The following is a 22,105-nucleotide window of genomic DNA, read 5'->3' on the forward strand; positions in this document are numbered from 1 at the left end:
ATCACTCATGGCATTGCTCCCGAAAGCTCTGGCCCATCCCCATCTATGGCCATTAGTCATTGTCACCTACTCTGACTTTATGCACTGAATGCTTGTGCTATCTATTCACAGCGCGCGGCTGTGTTGGTGTGCGTGTTCTATATTCTAGTCTGTTTGCACACAATGCCTGTACTCTTACTCCACTATGCACTATATTTATGGGCTTTTATCCAGTTTATTTCAGCTGTGTTGTTGTAGGGAATCTTAAGGATTTTAATGATTGTTTTAGATTTTGATTCTAGTTAATGATTTCGGTTCCTTTACAGTTCTGTTATTCTAATAAAATGTTTGTAGTACTTTTCATGAAGCACCCTGTTCACTAAATAATACAAATAAGTAAATGCAATACTGCTAGGTTACTTATTAAATACATTTATTTTAGGGGTGGACTAATCTTCCCTTAGCGTTCTCGAGAAGTAATTCAGAGTATTGGGATAACATAAATAAATAGTATTTTGACTGCACAGGCTGGTAAAAGTTATGAAAATGTTAAATTCTGCTTTAAAATGTCATTAATATAGCTCTTCTGTTGAGCTTGTGTAAAGTAAAACTTGCTTTCAAGCCAAAGAAATGTTTGATTTGTGGACCAATTGTTTTTAGCCAGTTCTTTTCAATGAATTAGTCAAACTAGATCTCAAATTGATTCATTAACGAATAACCCGTTTCAATTTGAATTGGTGTAAAAAAGAAAAAAATCTTATCCCAACTGCACATGATTGGAAAGGTCAGGGAAATGAATTCAATAAAACTGTGAATCTGTTAATATTGATAAAGTTTTTAAAAGACCATATTTCGATTTGGCCCTCAACCTTGCGACTTGTCTCGCTAAAACATAATTTCATTCTAGATTCACTACAGGTGCAGCACCTTGGCTGAATATTCTCTGAAGAATAATGCAGTTGGTCAAGAACGGTTAAAGGGTTAGTTCACCCAATGTGAAAATTATCCCATAATTGACTCTCCCTCAAGCCATCCTAGGTGACTTTCTTCTTTCAGCCAAACACAATTGGAGTTATATAAAAAACTATCCTAGCTCTTCCAAGCTTTATAATGGCAGTGAATGGCCTTCTGTAGCAAAGCGATGCTTTTTTTGGTAAGAAAAATATCCATGTCGAGTTCTGTCGGAAGAATGACCTCTGACCTGTTTCGTGACATATTGAGGAACACGGAAGTGGAGAGGATAGAACAAAACAACGGTCACAAATGTGAAGTCTAAAACAATAATTTTTAAAGTAAAGTGTTGGAGGAGCTTGAGTATGTTGCCCAGCTCTTTTTGACGTACTCTCAGCTAAGCTTGCGCTATGTCACTCGTCGGGTCAGAGGTCACTCTTCTGCTGGAACTCTACTCTCGTACGGCCATTACCAGAAGGAAGTGATTCTAATTTATAAAGTTATAAATATGGATATTTTACTTTACAAAAACGCGTCGCTTCGCTTTTATTAACCCCCTGCAGCCGTATGAATTTCTTTTATGATGGGTGGATGCACTTTTTTGGGGGGCTAAAAAAAAAAAAAAAAAAAAGAAAAAAAAAAAGGGGTACCCATCACTTATTATGCTTGAAAGAGCCAGGATATTTTTTTATTATAACTCTTTTATTATGATTATGTTTGGCTGAAAGACGCAAGTCATATACACCTAGGATGTTTTGAGGGCATTTTTGGGTGAACTAACCCAGTACTAACTCATTGTAACTGAACTAACAATGCAATCAACTTCCAGTCCTGCATGGCATGTCCCAGTACATTCCCCCATCACTGCTCCATGCTCATTTCTGTATGCATGTCAGCATCTGTCTGACTGTTGGATGGCCTGGATCAGCACATTTGTGTCTAGAGAGCGTTGTACAATTGCTCTCATGGGCTCAATCCACCCCTGCGTGACTGTTTCATCCACCATCGCTCCAGGGCTTATCCAACTCAGCACAGCCCACTGAGTGTGATGGGGTCCTGGGTACGACCCGAAGCCTGCTGTCTGAGCCAGAAAAGATCTGTAGGACTCCCAGTGACTTTTGGGTAGGGGATAAGCTATTAACTATGTCTTATAAGGTCTAAAACAAAATGTGTTTAAAATGCACGTAATAACATTATGCACATTTTAATCTTTTTTTCTTTTCTTTCATTTTTATATTGTCTCTGGATGAATTGTATAATGTTTTTCATGAATTTGTGCTCTATTTCACATAGCTTGTGATTTCTCTTCAGACACTTGTCGGATAGATAATATCAGTTGCGGTTAACAGCAGCGGTTTGGGTCCATGCTGCGTGTGTGTACATTTCCGCTCACTGAATACACACATGGCTTTGTACGTAGAGCAGAAGGGGGGGAAAATAATGCCACTGTGTCACTTTGGTATCCACTAAAGAAGGTAAATTGCATACGATACAAACTGAAGTGGTAGGCTAATGTGACTACTTGTGTCATAGTTGTCACAGCCTTTTAGCATAAAAAGCTGGGGACAGGATGAGAAAGGCAACAACTTTGTCGTAGAATCGCGTGGGCCGAGTCAGAAGCATCAGTTAACTAAAGACTGCCACCCCTTATTCCCTGTTGTTGATTCTCACTGTATTGATTTTCTTTACATTTGATTCCATTCGAGAGTTGCCGAGGTCACACCTGCCATCCATCGTGAGGTGTTGTGGATATATATTGATTGGATTAGAAACAGAGAGGTTCATCCTTGTCCATTTAATAATAGACAAGATTCACTGGAGAATTTGTCTGAATGACAGATACACTGGAATGGACACCATCGTTCCCTGGCCACCTTTTGTTATGAAAGTATTTTTCCTGTTCATTTTCTCAATAGGGATTTTAGAACATTGTTCAATAAAGAGTTCTAAAATATGAATCAAACCAACTGGCTCTGAGATGAATCAAAACATCCAAACTTGTTTTTGAAGCTATTGACAATAATGAAGATAAGACAAAAAGCAAATGACTGTAATTTAAATGATTTTTATTTAAACGCGTTGATTAAATAAGAAAATAGTTTTCATTAGGCTTGTCACTTGTAACAATGTTAACTAACTGCAATCTTTGTGTTATCTTACTGTACATTTCTGAACATATGGACATTACTTGGACACAGTCACTGCTGATAACAAATTAGAAACATGCATTTTCTATAAAGCTGCTTTGAAAAGCGTTATACAAATAAATGTGAATTGAATTGATAGTGTTTTTATGAATACAACATATTGGTTTCAGGTCTTTGTATATTTCTATTTGGTTTAAATCTTGTTTGTCACAATGCAGTGTTTAAAAGAATAAACTTGCATGATTTAAATTCATATATTGCATATATTGATTTTTACGTTTGGTTTAAAACATTAGTTTTATGCGTTTTTATCGTCTTGCAAATATGGTCAACTAATGTTATTTTCTTTGACTAAAATGTCCAAATATGAAATAATTTTGAAAAATAAACATTGTTAAACCCCCAAATTTGTGGATTATGGATAATGTGGTTGTACACCATTACTGGGACTATTAAATGCAATTTAAATAACACTGACTTTAGCTTTTTGCAGAAATGTATATCTTGACTTGATGACCTCAGAGCTCATGGTCTTCCTTAAAATGTTTACATGTTGACATTGGAGGAATTGGATTTGTCCCTCTTTTGCGGTTTTATTAAATGGTCATACACCTGCCATGGCTGATCTTTACCTGTGGATGCGGATTCTGGCCACAGGGGCCAGAAGGGACATGTGCAACTTTGGACAACTATTTTAAATAATAAAGTGAATGTTGTAAAGTACATGTCCTGTCATTTCCCCCCAGGATCTACTACCATGTGCGTGTGGAACAGACTGAACCTTAGCATTGTGTGTCATATCATCCTCAAGATGTGACACGAGCATAGCTTTATTTATGTCCTCCCCTGGTTCCTGCTTGCTCAGGCTTCCCTTTGGACTGTGGGTAGTGATAGGAAACAAATGAGATGGTCATGTAGAACTGCAGGCACACATTCTGTATCTGCTGTGCCCTGACCTCATCGCTCGCTCCACGCTCCACACGGCACTACATCACACCAGGGTCTCCAGGGCTTCTCCATCCACTCAGCCAAGACAAGAGTCCTCCCTTCCCCTCGCCTCCATTCACATCCCTGCCGTCAAGCGCCGCACACTCCCAACAGCTGCCACACAACGTCTTGACCATGCTTCCACCCCTGTCAACTGCAGCTTTGCACTCCCTGCGGTCAGCTGACCCTCTTCCTACAGCTGTCGAGCCCCCCAAACCGTGGAAGCGTGCTAGGAAAAACAGACAGAATGGCAAATCAGATAATGCAATGACACAGCAGATATTCCAAAGGGGCTTTTTTTTTTTTTTTTTGCATACTCTGCAATACGTCAGGAAAAACACAACGCATGCATACTTGCAGTATCCACCTCACAGCTCAATGGTTTCTTACCAGAGGGGTTTTTAAAACAACAGTCGCCTCGGCCCATAATCCATTAGCCGCAGTTCTTTCGATTTGCCTTTGCCTACTGTTTGGTTTTCAGACATGGCAATTATTTCTGGCACCTGCAAGATCGAATGAAGGGGAAACTCAGACAATGTGTGGTAATTAGATCTTGTGTGTTTTACCCTGTGATTATGTGCTTGACAATTTGTCACTGAGTGGACTCCGCAGCTGTCGCCAGAGTCGTGGCATGCGTCAATCAAAATGGCTCCACCTCCCAGTGTTCCCTCCTCCTCCTTCTCAATTTTCCCCCAGGCGTCACGGATGTTCTCAGCGGTTTCTGAGTTCTTCATGTTGAATTTGTGTAGACAGTACAATCGTTTTGGGCACCTGCACAATTAAAGTTGTCTTTGGATTGCATGTTAGATGCTGTAATAATGGAATTCTGTGTCTGTGCATTTAATTGTAAGTGTTATTTCTCCCTCCAGCGTCTTTGCTTGTCTTCGTCCACCCCCTCCTATCTCCTTTCTCCTCTCCTTTCCATCTCACATTCACACATACACACGATTTTAATGGTGCATCACAACTCCTGCTGCACTCGATGGATGGTATTCACAGAAAGCCTCTTTCATCCAGCAACATTTGGCTGAGCTTCGACATGAATGCTTATGAAGATCATATTCCTTTATAATTGTCCCTTGTCAATCCTCGAGTCCCTGCTCGCATTCATATTGAGCTGTCAAGAGCATCCTTGTAGAGTAAATACTCTGTATGCAATGAAGTATATCTTTTTGCATGCTCCTGTTTAGCCTTTTTAGGCACAATTACTGCTGTGCAAATGGTAAACACTTGTTCCCTACTTAGCAAGTTGATGATAACTCCTGATGATTAGATTGAGATTAGGGGGGTTTTCCTCAACACCTCCCCACAGCACTGGCAAGCATTGAGTTTTAATAAGACCTGAATTTTCTGCATAATTAGCAGAACGAGTCAAGGTTATTCTTTGAAAGCATTGAAAGTAAATATGAACCAGCCATGGCCCATGACTTAAGACTGCAATGCATATACTATATATTAAATAATATCACAAAATCCCATTTTTATTATATTATACTATATAATATTAGTACAATTTATAATATTATACTATTATATCATGGTACAATATATTATACAATATGTTGTACTATAATATAATGCATTGTACTGTAATATAATATAATACATTGTAATATAATATAGCAACAATTATATTATAGTATGTAGTTTTTTTTTCTTCACACTTTCTGTAAGTTTATTAAGTTAAGTTGAACATTACGTTTATTATTATTATTCATTTTTGTCTCCCCCACACTTTTACCCCCACCACAGTCAAATGATTGAAATGAACATTGAAACGTCAAATTATGTATGCTATGTGGAATTGTGTATTTAAACACTTTAAATACTTTCATAGAGAAACGTGTAATTCGGAATTTTTGGTTTTTAGGTCTTTAAAAAAAAAAAAAAAAAAAAAAAAAAAAATTATATATATAATAATCTCATGAAAAAAAAAAAAGATCCAATGCAGTTAATGGGACCTTAAGATGATTCCCCCAAAATATTTAATAAATATCCTCCCCTATGACCTATATGCTTGAAGTTGAAAAAACGGAGATCATGAAATGGAAAGTTAGAAATTAGCTAACAGTTGGAAAATGTCATGAGAAGTTTTATGTAGCCTTATTTAGTTTAACGGTCCTCTTGGCAACCCTGGGACGAACGCATTCCCACCTCCAATGTGACTTCACAGTAAAAAGGGCAGGTTTTCCACAAATATGGGTTGAAGCAATGGTCCAGTGGGTGTTAGATTACAGAAAGCATGTCAAAGAGTTTGCTAGCCTCTGCCTGCTCTTGCTTTGAACCCTTCGTCCATCACAGACAGGTGGAGTTAGCCCAATCATCTGGGTCTTTAAGCTTATAGCTCTCTCTCCCTCTGAGCCTCACACAGTTCTGCTTAAATGGGATTTCAGCAGCATCCTATGCCGCTCTACTGATCTCACATCCAAGCCTGGAGCTCTCACTGATGGTGGGTCAACGGTGCTGTCCGTGGTGCTGAATTTGCTGGCTGCAGTCCGTGGTGCTGAAAGGACGGCAGGCTTCTCTGCCATAGCAGTGGGCTGCCGTCTCCCTCGCGGCTAGTCGCGTACCTCATCTCAATTATCTCCTCATATGGACTGAACGCTCAGAAGTCGGAAACGCACAGTCTGAACCATCCATTTGCAAGCCATCTGCCGTTCCTGCTTAGCGCAGCCCCGGATGCTGTTCTGCAGCTACAAAAGGGGGCAGATTTTTTCCGGAACTGCCATTTCGTGTGGGTCGGTGGCGGAGGAGGACTCTGTTTTTAATCATGTCGATTTGATTTGGCTAATTAAAAGAAACATCAAGAGGAAATAATGCGAGGCAGAACCGAGATGCTTAATTGAATATGAATGCGCTAATTCAAGTGTGATCTTTAAATATAAGCTTGACAAAAGATGCTCATGTATTCAGGGGGCGTTTTGTTGCGTATGTGCTAATTGTACATTCACACCACGGACTCACTCCCTAAAGTGCCCTCAGTGCATCCTTATGCTGTCCATTACTCTCCAATGTAAGCAGAAAGCATGGCTAATTCTATTTGGTGCTAGCTCAGATAGCACACTGACCTGGGAACTGGGCTTTGATCAGCAAGTGTTGAGTGCTTAAATCTGCCCTAATACATGGTTAGTGGGGTAGATCACTGTTCAGAGTGGGTTTTCTCACTGTCATGAGTGAACAGGAACATGCCAAACGCTTTGTCAGGGCCGCCTCTCCTGCTCTCTTCATTGTTATGCACTGTGTTGTTGTCATGCATCACGCTCAAGGGCAGATTATGACCTTAATGACAATGACCGTACCGAGAGAAAAGAGGAGAGCTTTCTATTTGGATTTCCAACTGGTTTTCCAACCTGCATATGTTTAGTGAGACTTGTTCAGTTACAAATGAGAATGCCGCGCACCCGAGGCATGTTGGCATGTGTTGATGTAGGTGAGATGAGGTCCTTTTAAGAGAGACTACTACATTCATGTAATTTTGTTTCTTGTAGACAAAGTCACTGTCACTTCCAGAGCCATGCATGCAGAAGCAGTGCAAAGTGATCTTTCTGCAGGGAGAACAGTCTGCCACGTTAAAGCGGAATTACATGGCCGATATATTTGGAATAGCAAAGGATTGAGTGTTACAGGAGCCAATTTGATCTAAATTGGACTACTTTTCATTCCAATTATGCTTTATATTTCTTCTCTTCCCTCATGTCCCCATGTGTGCTGTGCACGTTGGCTTTATTGCACAGAGCCGCGCGCTGTATGGAAAAGCTATTAAGAAATTTAGTCACTAATCCTTTGACAAACATAAGAGAACATAATCTTTCACAAGACCTTTTTGAAGATTTTCCACAGATTCCATGCCGTTGTTAGCCTTTCAAAATAGGCCTTTTAATTTATCTCCAACACTTCATCGTTTTGTCACGTCTGCTATTTGCAGGAAACGACCCAATAGACCCCTCTATTTTTCTCATGCTCTTCCACCAGCGAACAGAGAGCATTCTTTAAGGCCAGGTTTCAAAAGACAGAAAGGCTGTTATCACTTTCAAGGTCTTTTGAGAAGTCCTCTTGTGCACGATCACAGTAATTAATTAAAAGCAAATGAGAAATTAAGCTCGCATTTTGTGTGATCAAATTAATTTTTCTCTGCTTGCGGAGTGCATATTGCTTCAATATCATCTCTTCCGCCATGCAAGCACCTTTATTTATGGATGCTGATGAGGCCAGAGGAACAGAAATGACCCCAGAGTTCTGCACGGCACCTTGCTGCACGGTGATCTATTTTCTATGGCCAAAATTACTGAACAGTTGCGCCACATTTGTGCATGTTAATTCATTTTAAAAACCTGCCTTATTCGCTTCACTTTCAACTGGGTAAAGGATTTACTGAAATAGTGCTGTGGCTTGAGTATTTGAATGAAGTAATTGTAATTTTTATTTTATTTTATATCATTTATTTTAATTATTGTATGGTGCAATTAGAATTTTCCATTTTATAATATATTCACAAACTATTGTGAAGAGAAATTTGCCTCCAAACATCAAACTATTCCATGGAAAGAAAGCATTAAACAAAATTATTAAAAGAGCTGTTTGTTTTATTTTGACCATGGCAGCAATAATTCATTCACTGAAATAGTGCTGCGCACTGGGTATTTTAATTAAGCCGTTCGTCATCCTATATAAATTAGACATGATGATGGTGATGTTTGTTTATAATAATAATAATAATAATAACATTTATTATTTATTTATTTTATGGTTAAATTGTTTATAAATGTATACTATATTCACAACTTAAACTTGCCTCAATTTACATGAATCTATTCCACAGAAAGCAACCATTAATCAAAATTATTAAAAAGAGCTGTTTGTGTTTTCTATTGACCATGACAGTAATAATTTATCAAATGAGGATTACATGATGGAGATGAGCATTATTGTAAGAGACTCTGGATATATGACTGGTTATATAAGGTATGCAGTGGAATTCTTAATATGTACCATATATTGAAGTTGTCTGCTGCAGCCTCCGCTGCCAAAACTGATCCGCAAGTGCAGACGTTAATGTTGATTTGCTGTGACCATTGAGCAGTTATCACGGTTTTGCATATTCCCTTTAATGAATTCTGCACGCATACAGTTCACACAAATTATAAAAGGAGAATGGTGTGATCATGCTGGTGCATACTCCTCATTAATAAACATGCATTAAACTCCTCACCTGATGCCGTAGTACGTTCACATTCTGTCTTATCTGTCATCCTCTCTGTTTCAGGCTCTGTTGTCAGACGCCGTCACTACTATGCTCCGCCACTATTATGGGTGAAAGAGAGTGGTGTTGATTGACTGAGAGGGCTTTAGGGGGCTCAGAGCTGTTTTAAAACACTAGCTGCGAGCTGGTTTGTGAATATTCATCTGTGAACTGATCAGCAAATTTGCAAAGCGAATGAGGGGATCTGTCAACTAGCCCAGTCTGTTACACTGCAAAGTGCATTAAAGATTGATTTCATTATGCTCAAAGATTCTCAGCTGAGGGAATCACTCTGCCAGGTCTTGGTTTCGTGATCAAACTGGCTTCCTAATGGAAGTTTACAATAAATAGCCAGAAATTATTGTAATTTGATGCGAGTCACAGACAAAGTTTAGGGGTGCATGCAAGTTTGTAATCATTAATTTGTGTCCAAAACATGAACACTGACCACTATGTTTTTATTTTTAACTTTCAGAGACCTGGTCAAGGAAGATTTCTGATGGTGACATCTTGCCGGTGGAATGCAGACGCACATTTCTAAAAGGAGCTGAGGTTTTCTGGGGAAAAGAAATCATGCATTTGACCTACTACCCACAAAACATAAATTACAACCGCAGCAGTAATCCTACTTTCACCAGGGGGTGAGATACAAAAATCTGTCTTTTAACATGTCGAGTCAACTCGATTTTTAGGCAGTTTTAGATTTCAAAGCACTAAGTACCGTGTGAGTTTTTTTTTTTTTTTTTTTTTACATGGGCTTTCAGAAGTGTTCCTCAATGGAGTTACTCAGTGGAGAATCAAGATGGAGAATCAAGTGAAAAGAAACCCTTAAATACTAGGCTTTTTTTTTTTTTTTTTTACTGGGACTATTTCTGCAGTGCTATTTTGGAAAAGGCCAGATAAATTAATACGCTAGACTGGGAATAAATCTCTCCTCTGCAGTGGATTAAGAGAAACAGAACATTAGAAAAAGGGGATTAGGAGCACGCTTGGAAGATGATGACGCGGAAGTGGAGGTGCGGCGCGAAGTTATCGCGGGCCTCCGTTTGGCTGGGACTCGTGGTGGCTGTTGCAGTCACCACAGCACTGGAGTTTGACGGCCTGCCGGGCCAGTGGGTTCGCTATGGACCCTGGGAGGCGAGAGCCACTGGAGAGCTGAGCTTCACCATGAAGACAAACATCAGCAAAGCTATAGTGCTATACCTGGACGATGGCGGTAACTGTGACTTCCTGGAGCTCCTGATCAACGACGGCCGCCTGCAGTTGCGCTTCGCCATCCACTGCGGCGAGCCGGCCTCATTGCACATGGAGACGCATGTCAGTGACGAGCGCTGGCACCGTGTGCTGCTAACAAGGAATTACCGTGAGACCATGCTGGTGATGGATGGGGAGAGTAAAGTGGCGGAGGTGAAATCAAAACGAAGGGAGATGATGGTAGCCAGCGACTTGTACGTGGGCGGGATCCCACCGGATGTGCGTCTCTCAGCCCTCACGTCCAGCACAGTCAAATATGAACCACCTTTCCGAGGCCTGATCGCCAACCTGAAGTTGGGCGAGACTCCTCCTGCCCTTCTGGACAGTCAGGGGGTGAAGAACGATCTGGAATACCTGTGTACCAAACAAAACCCCTGCAGCAACGGAGGACGCTGCTCCATTGACGACAGCGAGGTGCTGTGCGATTGCTCCAATACCGGCTACAAAGGGAAATACTGCACTGAAGGTAAGCAAGATGATGTGCTCAAGGCATTACATAACATGATGTTCTTATCATGTCAAGGTAAAACGTTTGCTTTTAAGGAACTCAAGGGCTCAAGAGTTGGAAATGAACCATTATCTGATTCGGCCTGCTTGTTTTCTAATCGTTTGGTTGAGTGTTTCTTATTTTCTACCTCTGCACTTAATCTACAGTTTGTCTGCAAAAATATTTGCAATATCTGAAAGTAGACCGGTGTAAGTGCAGGAGAACTTTTATGAAAAGGATACAATCATTTGTTTTAAAGGAATAGCTTTGGAAATCACATTGGTTTGAAATGACATCAGGGGTGATGTTTCTTTCTTCTTTGGAACACAGGGTTCTCGCGGATCCTTAAAAAGTCTTAAATTAGATTTTTTTTTATTTAAGTCCATAAAAAGTCTTAAAGTATTTTTACTTATGAAAGGTCTTAAATTTTAGATGGCACATTGACTTAGATGTATCTAAATGCTTTCCAAATTAAAAAGATCTAATAGGCCTACTTATTATTATTTTTTATTATTCTATCTTTGTGGATTTGCTTGTTCACGTGACAATTCGCGTCACTTATGGCAGCATATTTCGTCTGTCTCCTGCACGCGAAAGGAGGAGAGAAGAAGAAAGTTGATAAATGTCAGTTCAATTGTAAGTTCATTATTTATGTGCGTAGGGGTGTGCGATATGTATTGTCTATGATGATATTGTAATTATTGTTTTAACAATGTACGAGGCACTGTGAGCTGACATCGCATTTGTCTCTCGTGCTTTGCTTTCACTGCGTGATGTATGCAGTTATAGGTATGTCCCCAAATGAGTTTTTGTTATATTTAGATCATATTATGTTGTTATATTAGAATATCACATGAGCAAGAGTGCCGTTTTCCCTTGCACAATTGCAAATGTGATATTTATTTTATACAACAGTTAAATTAACAAAAAGTTAATTGTGAGTTACTTTTTAGACACAATATTGTTTGTTTCCCCTTATTTCGCCGTCGAGAATTTCCAAATTAAACCGTAGCAGAACTGAGTGTCCATGCAACTGACAGCGATTGATTTAATTTTTTTGGACTGAAATCCGCATTTTGAACGAATCAGTTTAATGATTCAATGAACAATCACTTGCTTTTCCTGAATGAATCAGCCGCTTGAACAAATCGGTTGAATGAATGACTCCCTCAACTCACTTATTAAGACAGTGACTTGCTGCCACCTACTGGTGGTTTTAGTTTCATATTTAAAGTACCCTTTAAAGGAGAACTCCGGTCAATTTTAACATTGAGCACATTTTTTTGTAAATTTGGAGTGCTGTCAGTACAGAGAACAACGACAAAAATCGGTGTTGCCTACACCGTGTTATCCTCTTTTTAAAATTTGCACCCTGTTGACTTCAATGGGGCACGTTTTAAATCTGCTTTTAGCCTCTTAACATCCTTGATGTGTCATTACAAGTGCCCAGCCATTGTGAGTGATTCCTTCAGAGTGAATGCGGTGAATCTGACTGCAGTAGATGTGAAAGATATGAATAAAAATGAAGTTAATTCAGCCAGCGCATACACCTGTATTTTCTTCCTGTTTTCGGTCGAAGTCCACAGTAGTCGATTGTCGAGTTCACGCGCGTGATCATAGATACTAAACCTATGCGCGTGAACTCGACAATCGACTACTGTGGACTTCGACCGAAAACAGGAAGAAAATACAGGTATAGGCTGGGCACTTGTAATGACACATCAAGGATGTTAAGAGGCTAAAAGCAGATTTAAAACGTGCCCCATTGAAGTCAACAGGGTGCAAATTTTAAAAAGAGGATAACACGGTGTAGGCAACACCGATTTTTGTCGTTGTTCTCTGTACTGACAGCACTCCAAATTGACAAAAAAAAATGAGCTCAATGTTAAAATTGACCGGAGTTCTCCTTTAATTCAAACGTTAAAATTAGAAATAATTGTTTTATTCAATATTTAAATATGAAATTATCTCATAGCTTCATTTATGCAATTGCAAATGGAGTGTTAATATATTAATGCCAGTTCTGATGCCGCTTCTGTGTCTCCTCTGATCTGCAAAGATGGCTTTTGATTTAATGATTTAATTTGAGTGGTAACAGTGGTACTGTGTTATTATTCTAATACAATTTTATTTGAATGTTGGAATTTGACATAAAAGGTTGTGCATACCTCTAAATAAGTTTAGAAATAAATCCATATATAGGTGAAAATACCCCTGGATATCAATTTAATATCTTTGTGAGTCTGCTGTCAACAACAGGCCTAAACCAGCCATGGCACCAGTACAAAAACACAATCAGTAAAATATCATCTAATTATTATCAACAAAACTTTGAATTATATCAAGATATATTTTTGTCAATATTGCGCACCCCTAATGTACGGTATTAATTTTAATCTTAAAAAAGGTCTTAAAAAAACTTACATTTGCCTTTAAAGTGTGCAGCAACCCTGGAACATAAAAAGGAAACATTTTGAATAATGTTCTGGTTGCTCTTTTCTAGGCAGTTACATTGAATAGGGTTTTAAAGATTTCAAGCTTCAAAAAGGATGCAAAAGCAGCTTAAAAGTGGTCCATGTGAAGTCTTCTGAATTCATTTGTGAGCTTTGTGATGAACAGACTGAAATTAAGACTATATACTTTGATAATCTTCTTCTCCAGTGAACTGTTATCCACTGTGACTGTGTGACCTGATCAGTGAACCAGTGAGTTGAAGTTTAGGTCTGTTCCTCACACAGAACTATTGTATGAATTTAGAAGACTAGTAATGTAGCACACAAGTCGGATGGACCACTTCTATGCTTTTATGGTGCTTTTTTGTTATTTTGGTGCTTGACAAACCCAGTCCAATTTCACATTTGTTATATTGACAAGAGTGTCCAGGATGTTCTTCAAAAAAAATCACCTTTTGGCTTACACAGAAGAGAAAGTCATACAGCATTGGAATGACGAGGGTGAGTGTAAAAATATTTTTTAGATGAACCCTTCCTCTTTAAGTCGTGATGAAACGAAAGTGGCAACAGATATTTATTCTGTAATGACATACATTCGAGTGTAACAGAAAAAAATTAGGGTGGGGCTTCTATGCATCGTTGGTTCTATGCATCGTTGTTGATTTGATTGAGATGTGGACATTGCTATCAAAAATGGTAGATGAATAATGTGAGCTTGCAGGGGCAGGTTTAAAGGTGAAGTATGTAGTTTGTGCGACACTAGTGGCATCTAGCTGAATTACAAAAATAAAGCGTATTTTCGAACAACCTTGCAAATGCCCATTTCATGCGTCACACCTTCCCCAACTCTTACGGGATCTTGTGGAGGCATGTCTCAACAGGTAAAAGTACGCTACTTTTTAATAAAAGGTCCAACATATTAGGAATACTTTTAGCTGTGTTGTTATGCGTCATGAGTAAGCAAGTAGGCTAATACTCTGTTCATTTTGTTAATGACAACTGACGAAAAATGTTCGTTGACTAGCCTTTTACCCATGACTAAGACGAGATGACAAGGTTATTAAACGATAACTGTGACTATCCACCTTATTTTGCTATACTATAGCAAAAAACGTAGGAAACTCCAAGGCACTCTCTTTAGAAAGATTAAAAAGCTTTTGTTGTTATGGCTTGGTCATCTTTAAACCTTTAAAACACTCCGACGCGTTTCGGCATACAAACCTTCGTCAGGGAGTCAACAGTTTTCAAACAGGAAGAGACTTTCTTATACGCTTTCAAAACACCAATCAGAAACCTCCATTTGGCAGAAGCAGGTTCAGAGTTGTAGTATTGTACAAAGACCATAAGATGTCCTCCTTGGTACTTAATAGAACAGAGTTTTCGTGACTACACATCAATGTCGTTTTTTAAGAGAAAAAACAATGTAATTATTGGAATTATTTTAATTAGATAAGTTTCTTATTTTACCTGTTTTCATAATGTAACCAGAGTGTGTTTATATGATAAATAGCCTATAATAAATCAGTACACTAGATGAGGTCAAATAAACCATGTGTATTTTTGTTTGTGCTTCTAGGTAAAAGTGGAATAATTCTGATGAAATGTAAAAATAAATTTATAAAATTAAAAGAATGATTGCAATTTTATAATTTTGAGCGAAACAATCATTATCAGTTTAACTATTATGCAGCATGACGAAAATGCTTTCATTGACTAAAACTAGACTAAAATGCCCAGACATTTGGTCAACTAAAATTTGACTACACAAATTTGAAATATGAATAGTCAAAATATGATGATGACCAAAAAGTATATTTCACACAAGAATAAGACCAAATTAAAAAGTAGCTGACAAAATGATCACTAACGTGAACATCTTGCTTATAATAAACCCATTCAGCGTATCTGCATCGGGCACATTTTCTGAAATGACGTGCCACAACAGTTTATGGCTGTCTACGCTGGACACATCAAAGTAAACATTATAAATTCGTAAATTTGTCTGTTTGAACGAGTGCATGATGAAACTGTATGGTGTTGAAGCGTCCACAGTAGTGCGTTGCATCACAATGCCTTATACGCTTTGATGTGTCCATGACCTGTTTAATTATTTCATATCTAAATGCAGCAAATTTTGTCTTGCACTTCTGTCCCTGACGCTGAATGTCTTTTCCCATGTAAAAGAGATTTTTTTTCTTTTCTTTTTTTTGTGGGCGATAAACCCATGAATGGCATTCTAATAGTAGTCAATGAACAATAAACCGGCTTAAGAGAATGCATTTTAACATACAATCTTACATACTTCACCTTTTAAGCAGACTAAATGATTTAAGTCCGGTATGCATTGACATTTTGATTGAACAATTACTTGGTGAAAAAAGCAAAGGAGAAAGAAACGTGTACATAAAAGAATCATTTGCAATAATATCTATGACATACATTTAGAAAAAAGATTTGAGTAGGGTGCATTTTCATTTCATGCTGACTTTAATGAACCACTGAACCACTTTTACAGTGGTGTGTTTCAGATGGTCTGGTATTACAGCACATTAGCCTATTAAAATGCTTTGAGAATTTGTATCTAATGAGATATCTCTGGATGTAGATCTCATTAGATCAGGTTCAGAGGAATTACATGTTTACAGCTGTTTAGAGATGTAGTTTATTTTAACAGTAAATAAAGGATTGATATGCTAAATAAAGCATGTGACAAAGATAAGGGCAGCACATTATTTGTACCCTGAAATCAGCTTCATTCAAATCAAATGTTTCTTTTAGACTTTTTATTGCTGTAAATGTAGCTAAACAAAATGGGGGGAAACTAGTTATAATAAATGGATGCAGAGAATTCAGAAGTATAAAGGAAAATCATGATACCTACCAAAGTAATAATCCACAAAATCATGTCTGCATTATCACCATGAGACATCTTTAATTTTACATCAGTATTATTATGCGATACCCAATACAAAGCACTAGTGAGTCATATCAGAGGCTTTGGGTTTGATATATTTCGCTACAAAATGATCATGCCTATCTCCATAGCCCTGTAGCAGAAGACAATATGTTTGAAGTTGTAATTCCAGCAGTGTACAATCTGTATACATGTACCATTATTCCCGTACTAATTTGATGAAAACATGGACATGTGTTGGAGCATAGGAGAGCAATTTGCCATAGAAATTGTTCTAGGTGACATATGTGGACTAATTAGGGCCACTCAGCAATGTCTCAGCCCTTTGGAGAAGCCACAGTCTGTCATATGGCGGTACGGTGTTAAACCCGAGGCCAAATCTGCATGACTTCATACAGAAATATATTGGCCCGTTTCTCCTTCTAATTGAACAGGCAGCGAGGACAGAGACGGTGGCAGCTCATGCTTGGCTTTTCACTTAATGCAGTCTCACGTTACCCACTGTGGAGTCGGCAGGGAGCGGCGCTTTGCTCTGTACCGAGAGAAGCAAGTCCAGCAAGTATGCTTCAAATTAAGAGGACATTTTCTGGCGCTTCAAAAGAAGAGAGATATGTAGGACGGAGAGACGTTAAGAACAGAAAAATAAATCATTCTGAAAGTTGATAGAGCAAATTGGATTTGACACTGGTAAAGGACAATATTAAAGGGAACAATTGGTTTTCACACGCCTTAAATCCTTGCTTTTACTCCAGGGATTATCCATCGGAAGACTGACTTATCAAACGCAGAGGGGTATTTGAATATTTAAAGAAATGCGTAGATAATCAAGAGTCACTGTAATTATTATTTCGAGTTAAGTATTGATATAACAAATCCTCTGAAGAATTAGCAGAGACTCATCAAACGGTGGCGGTTAATTACACGCATGTCTTTTCATATTTAACAATATTCCCAGACTGTGAGTGGGAAGTGGTCTCCATCGCCATGCCCTTGTCAAACCTCCCAGGTGAAATTTTTTAGGCTTTCACCCTCAAAGCTAAGAGGGCAGTCAGTATCAATTAAGGCTGCCCTCGCCGCAATGGAAATCTAGGCCAAAGCGATATATCAGCGTGTGCATCTTTTTTTTTTTTATTTTTTTTTTTTTTTTTATCTGCATCTGCATCAGGCATGCTAATAAGGTGTCAAACCAATATATGAGCAGTGCATAAACTGCAGTGCTGGTCAGACGCTGTGTTACACCCACCGTTTCTGTCCCGTATATATGCACAGCATAAACAAAGCCCTGCTGAGAGCTCTTAAAATCAATACTGTTACCATTTTAAAAGGCACATAAGCAGAATTGCACACACAGGCATAAGTGTTCCTCATTAACGGGATGCTTTCAAATGCCTGCAGATGATAAAAACAGGCTTTTACTTTTGTTTGTACATTTTCTTTGGGCTGTAAGAGATTCTGCTGTATCGTTTATACTGTGGTATATCCTCATTGTGGTTTGAAGAATTTGACACCAAGCATAGCAAGCAAAAATAATATATTCGGCAAACTGGCGCAGATGGGTACTTCCAGTGTATACCGCTTCTTGCTTGCTTGCTTGCTTGCTTCCTTTCTTGCTTGCTGTCAGTATATCAAGGTACAGTTATTTTTTTATTAAAAATCAAACCCATTTTATAATAAATTTTCAATGGTGAAATATGACTGAAAAAAATCACAAAATGCAAAACAATGTGGTAATAAAAATAGACCTAAGTGAACAATAGCCTTTAAAATGACTTAAAATACAATGTATAACAATGAGGCAATAATAATCAATTCAATTAAAGTATCAAAAGCAAGTAAATATTTGGCTTTACTGAACAGCACTGTTAAAATACATAATGTAATATACTATAAGCAATAATGAATGTACATGTATTATAACAAAGGTGTACAGAGGACGCCAATGGCCTGTGATTGTTGTTACACTTTACATAATGATAAAATCCTTGTTTAATATTGGCCAAACATTTAATTCAAATTTCCACTTAATCCTTCATATTTAGCCACTTCTTTATGACAGAAACAGCCACTGTTATTACTTGAACAAGAACATGTGGAAAACAAAACGTGCAAACTCAGGGTGAGGGTTTAAACTTTATAAGCAACCCAAACTCACAGCACATGCAGGGATGGAGTTTATTAACCGAGCTGCTGAAATGCGCTCCACGTATAAATGTCAACAGTGCAACAGCTCATATATTTATTAAATTGAATCGCAGTGTTTGTGATTTCACAATAGCACTACGTATTAAAAAAAAAAAAAAAAAATGTACATGGTCTTAATGTTTTGTACAGCCTTAAGGCCCGCGCCGACGTTTAACGCCTCGTGACTAAACAAAGGGCGCCAATGTGAGTGTGCACACCGACGCGAAAAACGGCACGCGTAAAAGCGTTTTTTTTTTTTTAAACGCCTCGGGTTCGTTTTTTTGGTTTGACGCGCCGTGTCAAAAACTATCCGACCAAAGAGATTGGCGCTTTTGCTCACGTGTCTGGAGCTTCTGAAGTTACAGTAAAACACAACTTGGGGGCACTCAAACACAAAACGGTCTTGCCGAGCACACATACGTAACAGCGAAGAAGATATACGTCAAGTAGCGTCTACACTGCCCATAGACAGACACTGCCGGGAAGAAATAAGAGGAGGAAGATGCAAGGCAAGATGAATGTAGAGCTGCTGGTCTCGTTGGTGTCGGAACATAAAGAACTATATGACAAACGCGACAGCGACTACAAAAATCTTGATAAAAGAGAACTGTTATGGAGTGGTATTGCAGAGTATATACTGTAATGGAGTGGTATTGTATTTCTGTTTTACATTAAGCGCCATCTAATGTCAGGGAATTAATTTGCATGTTCACTCGGCTCATCGTCAGGGGAAATCGCTTGGGTGTGAACACAAAAAACGCGTTGAAAACCGCTGGCAAATAACGCGCGCCGATATTCGTCCCGGTGTGTACGGGCCTTTAATAAATAGTCTAAAAATGCGGTTCATAGATTTTCGTCTGAGGAATGCACCACTTCCGGTATTTTGCTGATGTCTTGGCGAACAATGCTACCTATGAATGGAACTTCAGTTCTACTTTCTTAATATTAATTATCAAAAGCAGTAAAAGACACAAACTCAACTCTGACATGCTGATATCGCGAGACAGCTTTTCACATTGTCACCCCTAATATATACAGTATGTTATCATGATATGAAATTAATCATACGGTCATATAAGGTTTTGGTCATGCCACCCACCCATAATTGCTATAAAAGCAAGAGCAAAGCGTTGAAGAGTCTAGTTTGCATCAGACAAAAACCTTTTCATGTAGTGTTGGACTCCATCACTGTGGTCTTTTTACTCTGTGTGAGAGACTCAATTCGCAAAGGCTTTCCTTTAAGTGTACAGGGAACAAGCTTTCACTGTGAAAACAAGGCCATCCGCTCCCCAGGATTAAATAATGTAGACTGAGAGTCTGTCTTATTTATCAACACAAATTAGTCTGGGTTGCCCTCAACATCGGGCTTTGTGTGCCAAGGATGCAAGCATGTCTGTAATTCCCTTTCAGACAGGCGTCTGCTGCCATTGTGCAGTTTTGTGTTTCTTTTGTGGCTAAAACGCAAGCGAGTGAGGTTAGCTATATTCATCCGGCTTGGGGCTTGTGTGTTTTTGCCAGTAGCTGGTTGTGCGGTAATCAGCACCATAGTTTACCGTGCTTGGCAGAGGGCACAAGAAGCCAAAAAATGGTTTACACACTAGGCAACAATTCAGCAAGTAATTAGAACAGGACATGGAGTCTTTTCAGCTGCCTTGTTAATTTTGCTTGGTGGCCATTTGCAATGCAACCCAGTCCCGGTCTTTTGAAACCTCATAATAACTTCCTGTGCAGGAACAGGCTGACATTTGATGCTTTTTATAATCTTCCCAGTCAATGAGTTGTTAACATGAATCAGGGGTAAATAATGACAAAATGTGTATTATTATGTGAAATATTCTTATTTGATTAACAGATTAACTATGGTCAATAGAAGGAATGACTTTGTTTTACTTTGGTGTTACTGTTAGTGTTGGATGCATTAGAATACAGTTCAAATATCAGGTCCGGATGGATGGATGGATGGATGGATAGATATTGACATCTATCTTTAGTGTCGGGCGGACCAATCTGTGCAGGAGGATGAGAATTCATATAAAACTTAATTTTCCAACTCGGTGTCCTTCATGATTCACCCACTTATTTTCTTTCATGCAATGAACACTTAGCGATCAGTAGGTCCATATGATCTGTCAACACACACACCACCTGATTTTTGCGGCAAGGTCAAAATGAATGCTAGCTCTCTTTTCTCTGAGGGGAAAGGATCTTTGTGTTAGATATTGCTTGCATTTGCTTTCTTTGTTTAATAAAAGGAGCTTGTTGGAGCTTGTCAGATTTGCTTTTAGACCCAGGAAAGACACCCCAAATCCCATCCCTGTGCACTCAAGTGCATTTGCTGGTGTGCCTGTGTGGCTTTGCATGTTCAAAATCCTTATAGTGGAAAATAAAACCAGACTGCAGAGACAAAGATGTATTGCTGCAATGCATGTTTTCATAGTTTTCATCCACAAAATGTCAGTACAGGTTTACTTAATTCCCTTACTACTTACAATTCTAAAGGCAATTCTCATAAAATGACTTCATATTTTGCATTAATTGAGAAAAAAATATCGTATAGATCAAATGGTGTAAAAGATCAAAACTTTATATATTGTCCAGCCCCTGTGAGTGTGTGTGTGTGTGTGTGTGTGTGTGTGTGCTTACAGATTTCACTTAATTTTTACTTTTGTTTTAAAATATGGTCAAATTTTCTTGTCTTATGCTACGTTTCAAAAATGCCCTAAATCTATACATTTTCTTGCAGACTTGTCACAGACTTTCATTCTTAAAATTTGTTTAAAAGTTAGTGTACTTGTTTACCAAGTATTAAACCGTGTCAGTGAGGAGAATGCTCAAGATGTGATGTGTGAAGAAAATGAACAAATAAAGGTGAATGTATATATTTTTTTGTATTTTAAATTTGTGAAAATATTAGCTGTCTGTATTTACAATATATAAAATTATTTTGAGGCCAGTAAAAACATTGGGAGAGCAAGTTACAATTTGAACAACTGACTGTGCCAACAGAAAAAAAAGAAAAAAAAACTTTTGAACCCTGATAAAAACTTAACAGACTAGACACAGTAAAATAATAGTTTAAGATTAATGCTTTTTAGTTTTTACTAAAGTTTGCATTAACAATTGTGAGACAAGTGCTCACAGAGGAGATGTTTTTTTGTTTGTTTTTTTAAGCAACTAGGGGACTCGGCTACACGGGCTGGGAAAATCATTTCAGCATTGAGGTACAGTGAAAGTGAAAGATCAACTTAGTGATTTTCAACCTCTGTGTTCTTTAATGACTGATTAAAAATCATAACTTTGACACTTACAATTATGTAGGATAATCAAACAGACTTGTTACAACTGACAACAGCAAAAGGAGCTGTCAATAAGACACTGGCGAGAAGCCATTCTACAGGTGAGAATCTGTTTTGTTAAGTAGGTGACGCCTATATTATTGATTTACTGCAATACCAATAAAAATACTGTTAATTTAATATTTTAGCTGCTGTGAACACTTTCTCCATAGTTGTG

General features: G+C 38.3%; 1 protein-coding gene across 2 annotated transcripts in view; it reads left to right on the forward strand.

Moving 5' to 3' along the window:
• Window positions 1–22,105, forward strand: part of nrxn2a (neurexin 2a) — a 390,641-nt gene that overhangs the window by 39,280 nt on the left and 329,256 nt on the right. For both annotated transcript variants that reach the window (XM_082141011.1, XM_082141009.1), the window contains exon 2: window positions 9,779–11,023. In XM_082141011.1, the coding sequence (XP_081997137.1) occupies window positions 10,300–11,023 (724 nt within the window). In that variant the 5' untranslated portion in view covers window positions 9,779–10,299. The remainder of the gene's footprint in view (window positions 1–9,778; window positions 11,024–22,105) is intronic.

Source organism: Leuciscus leuciscus (genome assembly GCF_965113295.1).
Source record: "Leuciscus leuciscus genome assembly, chromosome: 16".
NCBI classification, from domain to species: domain Eukaryota; kingdom Metazoa; phylum Chordata; class Actinopteri; order Cypriniformes; family Leuciscidae; genus Leuciscus; species Leuciscus leuciscus.